This window comes from Polyergus mexicanus, unplaced genomic scaffold (genome assembly GCF_030449975.1).
Source record: "Polyergus mexicanus isolate NDT 795.1 unplaced genomic scaffold, iyPolMexi1.0 SCAF_1, whole genome shotgun sequence".
In the NCBI taxonomy this organism is placed as follows: domain Eukaryota; kingdom Metazoa; phylum Arthropoda; class Insecta; order Hymenoptera; family Formicidae; genus Polyergus; species Polyergus mexicanus.
The window spans coordinates 503,102-517,398 of NW_027223321.1; the positions used below are offsets into that span (position 1 = coordinate 503,102).

A 14,297-nucleotide genomic window follows, 5' to 3' on the forward strand; every position below is an offset into this window, starting at 1 on the left:
AAGCAGTGGTATCAACGCAGAGTACTCATGCGAAGCAGTTTGCCTTTTACGAGCGTCACAAAGCGACAAACAAACGATCGCAATTAATGACCTTTTCGTCATCTCATAGTACATAGTACACATATATATATATATATATACATATTTTCTTTACACTTAAAATGTTAAATCTTTTGATTCTTGAATTTTTCATTTGTAAAATTTTTATATGAAAATTCCATATCTTTTTTTCACCACTAATAATTTTCCATATAAATATCTCATATTATTAATATTAATTTAGAAATTTGCCAGAATTCTATATATAAAATGTGATAAGAATAATTATTTTTTTACACAAACATATAACTAATCTAGATACCATACGATTCGTTTCTCTTAATTTATATTAAAAATTGAAATTTTCTGGCAGAAATAAAACTTTAAAAGTATGAATAGAAAATTTTGAGAATTTCGTTTTTTTAATAATATAAAAATATACAACCTTATAAAAAAAAAATTTTATTCAATAAATATAATTATTACGATAATCAATATAAAAAATTAAAAAATCGCAATATATTAAAAAAATGTTGCATATTGTGGATTATATATGCTTAAAAAATATTGAATTGATGACTTATTTACTTATCGAATTATGTAGGCCTGTAGGCAAACCCATATGTCATTGTTCGACTTAATTTTGTGATTTATCCTTTTATCGTGTTGATCTTTCTTCTTAATTATTCAGAATAGACAACACTTTCAAAATCGTAATTAATGATGATAACAAGGGCATTTCTTGCTGTGCAAAGTTTACGCGATATCATTTCAATTTATCATCGAATAATGAGATAGATGGCTAAAGTTATACCCCCCACAGCTCGAATCTCTAATCTTGAATAGTTTCTGTGTGTCTGTCAATTTATCAACATCTCTCTTTCTTTCTCTCGTTATTATACATATGCTCGTTCGAAAATGGGCATTTTAAAGTTTTATAAGGCTCCCGGATTGAGAGCGGGACAGCTGAAGAGCAAACTACACAAGGTGTCGGAAATCGAGACTTCGGTGACCGATCTTGAGACAGAATTGTGTTATTACGTAGAAATCACCGAGTCACTCCGGGAAGAAGAGATTAAGATATTAAAATGGATCTTGTCACCTCCCTTCGAACGAGAATGCTTGCAATATGACAGTGTATTCAATAATATTCAAGATGATGCTGTTGTTATTGAAATTGGACCCAGGTAAAAAATTTACACATCTAATATCTCTCTAATTGTACTTTTTTTATTTGTGCTCTATAAAAGTTAATTCTTTATGATTTGTAATAAAACAATTTTCTATCGTTATAGGTTGAACTTCTCAACAGCATTTTCCACTAATGTAGTGTCCATTTGTAAATCTGTGAAATTGAATAAAGTGACGAGAATAGAAGTGGCAATTAGATATTATATCAAATTTAAAGGGATTGTCGATAAGAAAGTAGAAAATGACGTATGTGTATATTCTTTATATTGACTCAACTATCAGTGATTTTCATTGATATGATTGAAACTATTAAATTTATTTAATATATAATACAATCTTTATTTTCTTTGTAAAATAACACTGCACATATTATTCTACAGATTGTAGAGATATTGGGAGACAAGATGACAGAATGTAGATATGTAAAACTTGTTGAAACATTTGATCATGGATTTAGGCCAGAGAAGTGGTTTGAAGTTGACTTAATTAAAAAAGGCAGGAAAGCTTTGGAAGAAGTTAATTTGAAATTGGGTGAGTGCTTGTAACTGTGTGTAATTAAAGAAAATTAACTTTAGACTTTTACAACTTTTCTTTCGATTAAAAGTAAGAACATAGATATTCAGTATATATCTTTTAAAGAAAAATTTGACAAATATGTAATAATTATCAAAATCTAAAAGCTCAAGAGTGAGCAAGCATTTTTGAAAATGATGAAAAGATTGTATAAATTATATTTCTATTGTATTAGCGGATCGGTATGCAGCATTTCAATTCCCATGAATAATTTCAAATATTTTCAATTTGTACAAATCTTCTATTCTATAATATTATTTTGCAGGCTTGGCGTTTGACGACTGGGATTTAGACTTTTATACAAAATTATTTCTTGAGAAATTAAAGCGTAATCCAACAAGCGTAGAATGTTTTGACCTTGCCCAATCTAATAGTGAACATAGTCGTCATTGGTTCTTTAAGGGACGTATCATTTTGGATGGTAAAGAAGAAGAAAAATCCTTGATTGACATGATTATGGATACACAAAATTACTCAAATTCGAACAATGTGATTAAATTTAGCGATAACAGTAGTGCTATAGAAGGATTTCAAGTTCCTATCCTGTGTCCAATAGAAACTCACAAATGTAGCAATTTTCATCTGGAAGATATGAAACAGCATCTCATTTTTACAGCAGAGACACACAACTTTCCAACTGGTGTGGCACCTTTTAGGTAAATTTACACAATGAATAAGTAAACTTTCAAGAGTTAAACTAGAAGATGTCTTATAATCTTAAATTATATGTATATATATTACGTTTTTACATTTTTTTTAAAATTGTATATGAACTTTAAACCTTTCAAGTACTGATGCAGAATGTTGATAACAAATTTGAAATACAATTGGAATAGTCTAAATTTGAGACATAATATTATATAATATGTCTTTTTATTTTAATTTATAATTTTGAGTCAATTTGTAGAATTCTTTTTTTTTTTCTTTTTCTTTGTTATATATTAGCTATTTAGCTTATTTATTATGAGTGACTATTTTATATATATATGCTTGGTGAAATATGAAGTGTATAATATTGAAATATAGTGGTGCCACAACGGGTACTGGAGGGCGATTAAGAGACATTCAAGCAATCGGTAGAGGAGGAAATTACATAGCAGGCACTGCAGGTTACAGTGTTGGCAATCTTCATATTTCAGGTATATATTATAATATTTTTATAATTAAACTAATCAAATCGAATTGAGCCAATCCTTGTATGTAATGCTGGTTTTTTCACATGTCCAGCCTTGGATTACAGATTATTCGTTTATATTTATGAATAAGCAATGACACAGTTATTGGTGTAATCAGATATCCTATTTATTGAATAGACTATTCTTAAATGTTTAATATTGAATTTTTTTCCTTATATCATTTCCATTCATTTTTTGCAGGCTATGACTTGCCATGGGAGGAGAAGGGTACGGTTTATCCCAATAACATGGCATCGCCGTTAGAAATAATCATCCAAGCAAGTAACGGCGCTTCTGATTATGGGAACAAATTTGGAGAGCCTGTCGTATCTGGCTTCGCGCGTTCTTATGGAGCAACGAATTATGCGGGAATTAGACGAGAATGGATTAAGCCTATAATGTTCAGTGGAGGTTTAGGAACGATGGATGCAAATTTGGCTAATAAGGCAAGATTTTAAGATTCAGTATTGTAGATAGATTTAAATATTGTAGATAGACTATCTTTTACGAGAATGATTAATTCCTTTAAACCACTTTATCTTTCATTATTATTATTATTATACATTATTAATTTTTAGAAATCATATGTTAACACAACAATTTCTTGCCCCTTATATTATCATATTTTTGTTTGGATTATATATTGAAATAAATAATTAGTTTCTTTTTTTTTTAACCATTACTTGTATTTGATAATATATATTGATAAAACATATACCTATAGAATTTTTTAAAAATTGTTTTTTATTATGGTAAATGGATGTATATGATTTAATTTATACATGTGTATTTAATTTAAATTCTACATATATTATGAACATTATATTTCAAATGTCAAAGAAATTATTCTAGATTCTCTATTTTTGTTGTTTTGTAAATAAAGAATTCTTTTCACTGAAAAGAAATATATATTGTTATATCATTTACTGGACACGTTATTCCAGGTTTCAGCAGAACGAGGTATGGAAGTCGTCAAGATCGGTGGGCCTGTTTATCGAATCGGCGTAGGTGGTGGTTCAGCGAGTTCTGTAGAGGTACAGGGTGACAACAGTACCGAGCTAGACTTCGGTGCTGTGCAGCGCGGCGATCCCGAGATGGAGCAGAAATTAAATCGCGTAGTGCGTGCATGCACGGAAATGGGTGACAATAATCCGATTCTTAGTATCCACGATCAGGGCGCCGGCGGTAACGGAAATGTTTTAAAAGAACTAGTGGAGCCTGCCGGTGCCGTCATCTTTACTAAGAATTTTGATCTCGGCGATCCCAGTATCAGTACATTAGAGCTCTGGGGCGCGGAATATCAAGAGAGCAACGCGATTCTTTGCAAATCAAAGGACGAGGATTTATTAAGGAGAATCGCCTCGCGTGAAAAGTGCCCCATCAATTTCGTTGGCACTGTCACGGGAAATGGAAAAATCATTGTTTCCGAGGAGGAGAATTGTGAACACGCGTCAAAGTATTTTAATAACGAAGACGGAAGTCTCTCTCTGGATGGCAGCAAGTATCCAGTGAATCTGGAGCTAGAAGTTATTCTTGGAAAAATGCCTCGTAAGATTTTCAATTTGGATAAGATATCGTCGCAAAAATTTCCCATGAAGTTGCCAAATGAATTAACAGTTCTCAACGTCTTGGACAGAGTTCTTCGATTACCTTCGGTGGCTAGCAAGCGGTATATTTTGTTTTATTATTATATTCTATAATAAAACCCTAGTTCACGAACCTTCGTAAACTGGGGTTTCCCTCTTGTGTAGTTTTCCTTATCCAGTTTTCATTTGTCATGTGCGTTTCTATCTTTTACATATTTTTGAAAGAAACAAAGATGTTAAAAAACAATTCTTATTATATTTATATTTTTTTGGTCATTATGTAAAAAATCAATACTGAAAAAATTAAAGCATCGGTATTACACTCAGGTATCTAACGAACAAGGTGGACCGTTGTGTAACGGGTTTGGTGGCCCAGCAGCAGTGCGTCGGTCCATTGCATACTCCTCTGGCAGACGTTGCAGTGGTAGCCATTTCATACTTTTCTGTGAAAGGCATCGCGACGTCCATCGGTGAACAACCGATTAAAGGATTGGTGAATGAAGCGGCTGGCGCTCGAATGACAGTTGCCGAGGCTCTCAGCAACCTAGTATTCGCGCGTATTACGAATCTGCGAGATGTCAAGTGTAGCGGCAATTGGATGTGGCCGGCGAAACTTCCAGGCGAAGGAGCGGCGCTCTACGAAGCTTGTTCGGCGATGTGTTCACTGATGAAGAAACTCGGAATCGCGATCGATGGCGGTAAGGATTCCCTCAGCATGGCCACGCGTGTCGACAAAAATATTGTCAAGGCACCCGGCACTCTCGTTGTGTCTTGCTACGCACCGTGTCCCGACATTCGCCGAGTAATTACCCCGGATCTCAAGGCTCCCGCTGCGGGACGGCAGAGTTACCTGCTCTTTATTGATTTATCTCGCGGAAAGAGTCGGCTCGGTGGGACAGCCCTATCTCAAGTTTATAATCAATTGGGCGATGACGTACCTGATGTTGAAGATGCGGAGACTTTGAAAAATGCCTTCAATGCCACGCAACAATTAATCGCCGATGAAAAGGTCCTCGCTGGTCATGATGTCAGCGACGGTGGATTGATCACGTGCCTCCTAGAAATGTGCTTTGCCGGAATCTCAGGGATAAATGTCGACATAACTCACAAGTCTGCATCTGCCATTAACATTTTGTTTTCCGAGGAGGTTGGCTGGATATTAGAAATAGATGAGAAATATCGTGACGAAGCAATGAAAGTGTTTCAGCGCTACAGAACCCCCGTATACTTGATCGGAAAATCCGCGGGTTTCGGAATGAGCTCAGAAGTGATCATCAAGGTGCACGGTAATATCGCACTAAAAACTACGGTAATCGAGTCGATGACTATCTGGGAAGAGACCAGTTACCAGCTGGAACGTCATCAAACAAACGTCACCTGCGCCTTGGAAGAGTTTTCTAAACTACGGGAACGAAACATTCCCGCCTACCGTCTAAGTTTCGATCCCGTTAAGTCTCATTCGATATCACAGAAGAATATCAAAGTAGCCGTGATAAGAGAAGAAGGTATCAATGGCGACAGAGAGATGGTCGCTTCTCTATTAGAAGCTGGTTTCGATGTTTGGGACGTTACGATGCAAGATCTGCTAAAAGACTGTGTCACCCTGGAGATTTTCAGAGGTATCATCTTTCCGGGTGGCTTCAGTTACGCTGATGTGTGCGGTTCTGCTAAGGGATGGGCAGCCAGCTTTCTCTTTCATCCATCTCTACGTGAGCAATTGCGGCGATTCGTTGCTCGCGAAAACACTTTTAGTTTGGGAGTTTGCAATGGTTGTCAATTGATGAGTCTTCTAGGATGGGTGGGTGACGATGACGTTGAAAAAAATAAAAGTGGAGGAATTTATTTGGATCATAATCTTTCGGAGAGATTTGAATGTAGGTGGAGCACTGTTAAGATCGAGAACTCACCGTCGATCATGTTAAAAGGAATGGAAGGTAGTGTTCTTGGAATATGGGTGGCTCATGGAGAGGGCAGATTCATTTTCCGCGAGGAAGTTCTAGAATTTCTTGAAAGAAATAATTGCTTACCAATCAGATATACGGATGATTACGGCAATCCGACTGAACAATATCCTATGAATCCGAATGGCAGTGTAAATGGCATAGCCGCTGTTTGCTCTAAAAACGGTCGACATCTGGCGATGATGCCGCATCCGGAAAGGTGTACGCGAATATGGCAATGGCCTTGGAAACCAGTAGATTGGAATTTGGAAGTCTCATCGCCATGGCAGCAACTCTTCGATAATGCATATAATTGGTGTCAAGAGTGCGACTAAAAACTTGCATATCAAATTCGATGAAGTATTTTATATATATATATTTTATATATATATTTTTTTCATATTTCTCAATTCAGTTTGAAATCAATATCACATGGAGAATCAATATTAAAAGTAATTATTTGTAAATAAAAAAGAGAAATAAAAAATGAAATTAAATAGTAAATTGACATGATGTCAAAATAAAATAATAAAAGTATATTTTTTATACGAATAAAAACTGTAAGCATAAAATTCAATGTATAAATATTAATAAAATAATAAATTGTCAGTTCTAATATTTGTTTATATAAGAAAAGAAATAAAGTTTAAAAAAAAAGAAAAAAAATGTAAACATACTGTAATACATACACATATATACCCTCGAGTTCCTAACCTGAGCGTCACGTCACGCATCTTAAAACGTATATAAATGGAAGGGGAATTTGTTTCCCGATAGAAAAACATGTTGGAAGAAAGTGAGAAAGAAAATCATAGTTGCCTCTCTCTTGTGAGTAACTGCTCAAAAGTGCGCATGCACGGCTTACCGGTTTGGCCCAATGAAAAATAAGATTGCATTAATCACATATGTGTGTACACAAAAGTATGTATACTACAGATACGATGCTTGTTGTGTAGTTCTCACAAGAGAGAGGCAACTACGATTTTCTTTCTCATTTCCTTCCGACACTTTTCAACCTGCTATTCCCATTCCATTTATATAATATGTTTTAAGTCACGCACAGACAAATCGCGCATGCCCGCAAAATATGACGTAACAACCATGGCCGTGTTCCGAAATCCATTGCTAATACTGGAAATCTATAATATATATGTTACGTGATCTATAGATTTCCAGTACTGGTAGTGAATTTTGGAACAGATATGGTAGCGACCATACAAAATAGATATCAAAATATACATAAAGATTATTGTAATAGATTAATGCATACGAATGTCTTAAGATTGTGAAATATTGAATCATATTAAATATGACATTTATACTACGATCATTATCATTTTGCCTGAAACAAAGACGGAATGCATCTATAAGCCATTTAGTTAGGATATCTAACCACGAAATTCATACATCTAAATGTAAGTGTATAAATAATATTGCAGATAAGGTCCCCCCCCCCCTCCCCCCTCCGATGCTCGTTCTTAATCCATTAAAAAAAAAGATGTATTTACAATATACTTGGTATTACTTTCATTCATTAATTATTACATTTCTCATAGTGTATGTTGATCAACAATTTTAATTTTCCATACACTTTTTCATATAAAAAAAAGCTAATATAATATTATTGTCAACATCTAAGTTGAAAATAGATGAAGGTAAATATTTATCCATTCTGTAAAATTGAAACAAATTTTATTACAGGTATGCTTCATGGTGAATATGAAATGCAAGATCCTAAAACAGAGGCTGATATGTAGGTAAAATAAATATGTTTTTTTACACTTCGTAGGATTCATTTAAGAAATGGACAAATTTATTACAAACTGATTTTTTTATATAATATAAAGTTGGCAATTTATATAAAATGATTTTTTCCTATAACTAGAGAAATCAGAGAAAAGTATTTTTTAAATTGTTTGTTTATATACTACATATGAATCAAAATTAATGAAATTTATATTTCTATATGCTATGTGTGATTTGATATTAAAAAGAATAAACTTTTATTGACATAAAGTTTATAAAATTTGGAAATAATTTAATTATAGTACTGTTATTTATCAACATTTATTGTAGTATAGAATAAATTGATAATTTTCTATATGAATAAATAAGAAAAAAGTATTTTATTGATTATCTTTTCAGAGTTAATGTCACTTTTATCGACAAAAAAGGCAAAAGGTTTATAATAAAAGGAAAAGTAGGAGATAATGTACTTTATTTGGCTCATAGATATGGGATTGAAATGGAAGGAGCATGCGAGGCTTCCTTAGCATGTACAACTTGTCATGTATATGTGCACCATGATTATATGGATAAACTTCCAATTCCTGAGGAAAAAGAAGAAGATCTCTTAGATTTAGCACCTTTTCTAAAGGAAAATTCTAGGCTGGGTATGGCAAGATTTATTATTACTCGTAATCTCTTAATGCTCTGATGGCACCATATAAAATAATACATTTAGAGATTTTTTGTATTTAGAAAATTCCTCTTTTAAACCATCAGCCTCGTGATAATTTTATCAAGATTTACTACTATTTTTATATACATAAAATGAATCTTTGATATTTAATAAATTATTTTATTGAACAAGAATGTGTGTATGCATGGCAAAAAAATAATATATTTCAGATGCAAAAAAAAATTATTTTTTATATAAAAAGAAAAGAAAAATTGTTTTTTTACGGCTCGATATGGAACTTAGACTTTTATATATAAAAGGCATGTGTACACACACACATAAACACACACACACACACACATATGTATATATATAAATCTTTTTTATGCTTCTTTTTTAGGTTGTCAAATAATTTTGACAAAAGAATTGGATGGCATAGAGCTAAAGTTACCTAAGGCGACTCGAAATTTCTATGTGGATGGACATACTCCAACTTCTCATTAAAAAGCTATCTGTTAATTTCTTTTTTCATCCGACTAAGACAAACATGTAAATATTATATTTGTATATGGGTATATATTTCATAATAAATAGCATAATTGTGGAAATTAATATGTAATTTCTTCTCGCTTGTGTGTATGCATTTGTTTGCTATATATGTAAATATATTATCATAGATTAAATAAATATACACAGAAACTCTCTAACAATAATAAGCGACATTTATATGTGTCTGTGTGTCTGTATGTAAAAAATGTTCCTTTATAATACAATATATTTATTTCTTATATATCTAAGTTTTATATGGGGTACATATCTTTTTTTCTACAAGATATTAACACATTTATGATATAATGTATCCGCGAATTAGAAATCTAATTTTTCTTCTTTCTTGCTGCATTTACATATGATTAATGGAAAATATCTGATTAATTTTCGAACCTATATGCTGCCACAAATATTAAAGATATCATACTTCAAACAGGCACCATAAACATTTTTTCAGTTTGAGAACTTTTAAACTTATTATTTTTTTGTTTATTCATGAACCGAAATATGATTAATATACACACAGGATATCCCAGAAATGATTTCTTACAAGTTTTACAATTTTTTTTGAGAATTTTAAAGATTTTTTCTCTCTTTAATATAGGAAATATAATAAAAACCCAATATCCATTGCACAATTAATAAATTATAATATCAAAAATTTTTTTTAAAAAGTGCCTTTACATGACATTAAACATCATATAAGGAAATTTAAATTTATTAATTAATAAACACTAATGTACAATATGTATGTGTGTATATATACATACAACACATTAATTTAGTAAATTTAATTTATCAAAACTTTAATTTTTTGCTCTCGAAATGATAAATACTGTTGACACCATATTTTTGACTATGAGAATAATACCTGGGAAGGATAAGATATCAAATAATACAAATAAGATATAGAATATCCTGCATTTGCATTAGATTTGCATTCCTTTTCTATTTATTTTCCTCATGCACACATGCAACACACACGTAAGATATTATTTATTTCCTCATCTCGATTTTCTTCATTCTTCTCTTTCCTTTCTCCGCTTTTCTTATTTTGTTTTCTTTTATGCTTTTATCTTTTTCTTCTTTTTTTTCTTCTCTGTTTCTTTCTCTTCTTTGTCTTTCTTTTTCTTCGATTTTTTTGCTTTCACTCTCTATCTATTGGACATTATCTTTTACATTCATATATTCTGGCTCATCTTTTGACTATTTTATTATCACCATCGACTAATCATACAGATTTTATTATATTGTGTGTGTGTGTGTGTGTGTGTGTGCGTGTGTATATATATAATTTGTATTTCTATCTTATATATTACTTTAATTTTTTATAGACATGTGCAATCTTTCAGTTTGATCACATTTATTATATTTGCTTTGTTATTAAAGCAATTTAAATAAAAATTCATACGCTCACTTACATTTACGCCTGTAGGAATTATCACACATACATTTTTTCATTTGGTATATTTCATCACAACATACTTGTCGAGAAAATTAGCTTTGTATTTATGTGTGTAGAATGTCCCATTTTTAAATTGTCCAATTAAATATCTTTAAAAAATTACTCATTTAAAAAAATATTTTAGATAATAAAAATTATACAGGCGGCATATCTCTTCTGTATAGTCAGCACAGTTTCAAAAGATTTCCGAAATTTAAACATTTAAGTCTATCTTAGTTTTATTTTGCATATAAAAATACTAAGGTAAAAAATCATAAAAAAACAGATTAATTTACAAGATGCTTCATAATTGATTTTGCTATATTGTGACATACAATTTGGAATATTTTATGAAATATTTATATACTCCATTAAAATATCCCCTATATTTTTCACAGAAATATATATATATATATATAAAATCAACAATATTATATTGATGATAGATTTTTTTTTAGAATTTCTATATAGATGTTTTTGCTTTAATATTTGAGAATGATTAGGGGAAAATTGATATGTAAAAAAACTTATATGCTTCTTTTAATAATAAAAAATACAGGTGAAATCTTAAAATTGCCTTGAGATAAAACTATGTTAATCATAGGATTTATCTATATAATTTTTAGCCAAATTATTATTTTAAAAATATGTGGTTTCAAAAATATATATTCAATAGTACAATATAAAATGGAACTGTTCTGTATGTATGTATGTATGTATGTATGTATGTATGTATGTATGTATGTATGTGTATATATATATATATATATATATATATATATATATATATATATATATATATATATATATATATACACGTGTGTGTATGTATGTATGTGTATTAAAAAAATATTTTCTACCATTAATAAAATATTATATACAAGTGTAATTATATATTATATTACAAATATATATACCAGCCAAATACTTAAAATTAATAGTAATATCCGCAGTTTACATAAAATTTATTAATTTGTATAGCAGTAAACAATCTGATATCTACTATATCAACAAAGTTCCTATTGAAGTAATATTTGAAGAAGATACAAGCATATTTGTAATATAAAACTACCTATGCAAGACAACTTTTGAAATTTCTGATTAAATATGAGATTTACAAAATAAATATTTACATTAAAATTCATTATATGTATGTATTTCACACGAGAATTCTCTTTCACAAGGGAAATTTTTTAAAATTGAACGATTAATAATGTTCTGAGAAAGAAAGATGTACTCTTAATATTTTATATATAACTTTGTTATGTCATATGGAATTAATTTAGATTTTTCTCTGTTTATTCTTCTTATGCTTTTTTTTAAAGGATAATTTTATCTGATTTCAATCACACTTTGAAATATTGCTGCTAATACATGGGCTGTGACATGTTACACAAGGTTATTAAAGATCTATCGAGTTTAACTCTTAGATTAGCGCGTGAAGTGCTACAGTATCCCACAAGGGTATTTTTAAACTGTCATTGTGGAGATTCTATAGGATTCTATAGGATTCTATAGAATTCTCCACAATAGTTGATTAAAGTTTCATGTGATATCATTGTACACATAAATATACATATAACTTAATATGTTTGACTGAAATAAAAGATAAATAAACATTAACATAAAAAATTACATTTTTCAAAATAATAACAATTCAATAAAATATATAATCTCAATAAATTTTTTGATAAAATATAATGACAATCTTGTGAATTCTATCTTTTCTCGACTATTTCAAATTAATTCAAAAAAAATAAACAAAGATTTAACATGTGGATGAGTTTTTTTTACTAATACTTAAGAAATAATATTAAATGGCAATTGTTCTTATTTATTTGTTTAAACGCTATACAAATATTTTCATTTGGAGAATAATGATACTTTACATTTACATGAATAAAACATGTATTAAAATCTGACGCGCCAATCTAAGAATTGAAGATGAAAAAAAGCTTATTAAAGCTTATTAATTTTTTTAATCTTTAAAATCGATTCTCTCAAAAACAATGTCTCATACAAAAAAATTTGTTATATATTTTCAATTTATTTTTTCATGAGATTTGTCACTTTTTTTGATTGTGTCATTATAATTACACACATCAAAAACCATAAAATATCCTTTTTATTACAGATTCTTTTGGGTTATTTGGAATTGATTTTTCAACTAAAATTTCCAAATATCTACATTATTATCGAGTAATTAACTATCGAAAATAAGGTACTTCTGGCATACACGCAAACTATACTAGGGTAACATAAATAAACAAACATTTCATTATTCAAATTGAATCATCAAATAAAAAATGGCGCGAAATAAATCTATTTTGAAAATAATCAAAAAGAAGCTCTCTATCAAAAATATGAATATGTTTAACATTTTTATTGTGCTTCTTATATTTAAAGAAACAAGAATATATATTTGAACAAATGAAAAGTCTATTTACTTATTATTATTCCAATATAAACTCTGCATTGAGGAGGAAATAGATAATCATATTCTTCAAGTTTCTGTGAATTTTTACTGTCATGTTTACTAGCCATATTGGATTACCTAAAAAGCAAAAAGTCACATTTATTTCTTGCACTGTATGTCGAAATAAATAAGTTTTTGCAATCACTCTTATTCGATTGGTAAAATTTATCAAATAAAATTTTTTAAAAATTGTATGTCCTTTATAGCCTAACAGAGTATATAATTCATAACGTGTATCTTATATTTCGCAAGAATAAACCTTATGGCTAAAAAATGATTTATTATTTAATATATAAAAGCAGAAAAGATAGTCTTCATTTCATAAATCTAGACTTAGAAAATACAAAGAATAATAGGAAAAAAGATTACTTACATATAGAGTACAATAAGATCTTCATATGATATTTTGCCTTTTATGTTTTAATCCAATATGGTTGCAGAAACCTTAATTTATGCTACACTTATAGTGGATTCTAATTTACAATATACTTATAACATCGCAAAGACATATAATGTCACAAATTTTAAAAATGCGTTTAAATAACGAAATCCATTGCGAAACATTGTCTCTAAATTGGTCAAAAAAGCTGTGATTAAAAGGACATGTGGTTTTAAAACATTTTATACACGTTCCTATATATACAGACTTTACATAAAATGTCTCAAGTGATTTTCTCGATAGCTATTAAAATTAGCGATGTATCTTTTCTTCCAACATTTTAAGCAGAGAGACATATACATGCTTTTATTATATTTTTAAATAAAATAACATATATACATGGAATAAAAGATAAATTTTAGTAATGTAAGAAAATATGATTTCTTTTAATATCTTCTTTTAATATTGGAACAGTAGTTTTAATTATTGTATTACACATTATGCAAATTACAAAATATAGTACTCTGCGTTGATACCACTGCTT

The 14,297-nt window shown here is 29.9% G+C and overlaps 2 protein-coding genes across 2 annotated transcripts; both read left to right on the forward strand.

Moving 5' to 3' along the window:
- Window positions 1-865: 865 nt before the first annotated feature.
- On the forward strand, window positions 866-7,093 carry Pfas (phosphoribosylformylglycinamidine synthase). Its single transcript, XM_070298838.1, has 8 exons — window positions 866-1,226; window positions 1,335-1,476; window positions 1,611-1,761; window positions 2,069-2,459; window positions 2,830-2,942; window positions 3,180-3,424; window positions 3,923-4,647; window positions 4,892-7,093. The coding sequence occupies exons 1-8, from the start codon at window positions 958-960 to the stop codon at window positions 6,837-6,839; spliced, it is 3,984 nt and encodes a 1,327-aa protein (XP_070154939.1). The 5' UTR covers window positions 866-957; the 3' UTR covers window positions 6,840-7,093.
- Window positions 7,094-7,675: 582 nt separating this feature from the next.
- On the forward strand, window positions 7,676-9,529 carry Fdx1 (Ferredoxin 1). The gene is made up of 4 exons (XM_070304323.1): window positions 7,676-7,919; window positions 8,206-8,257; window positions 8,650-8,897; window positions 9,306-9,529. The coding sequence occupies exons 1-4, from the start codon at window positions 7,814-7,816 to the stop codon at window positions 9,407-9,409; spliced, it is 510 nt and encodes a 169-aa protein (XP_070160424.1). The 5' UTR covers window positions 7,676-7,813; the 3' UTR covers window positions 9,410-9,529.
- Window positions 9,530-14,297: the final 4,768 nt, after the last annotated feature.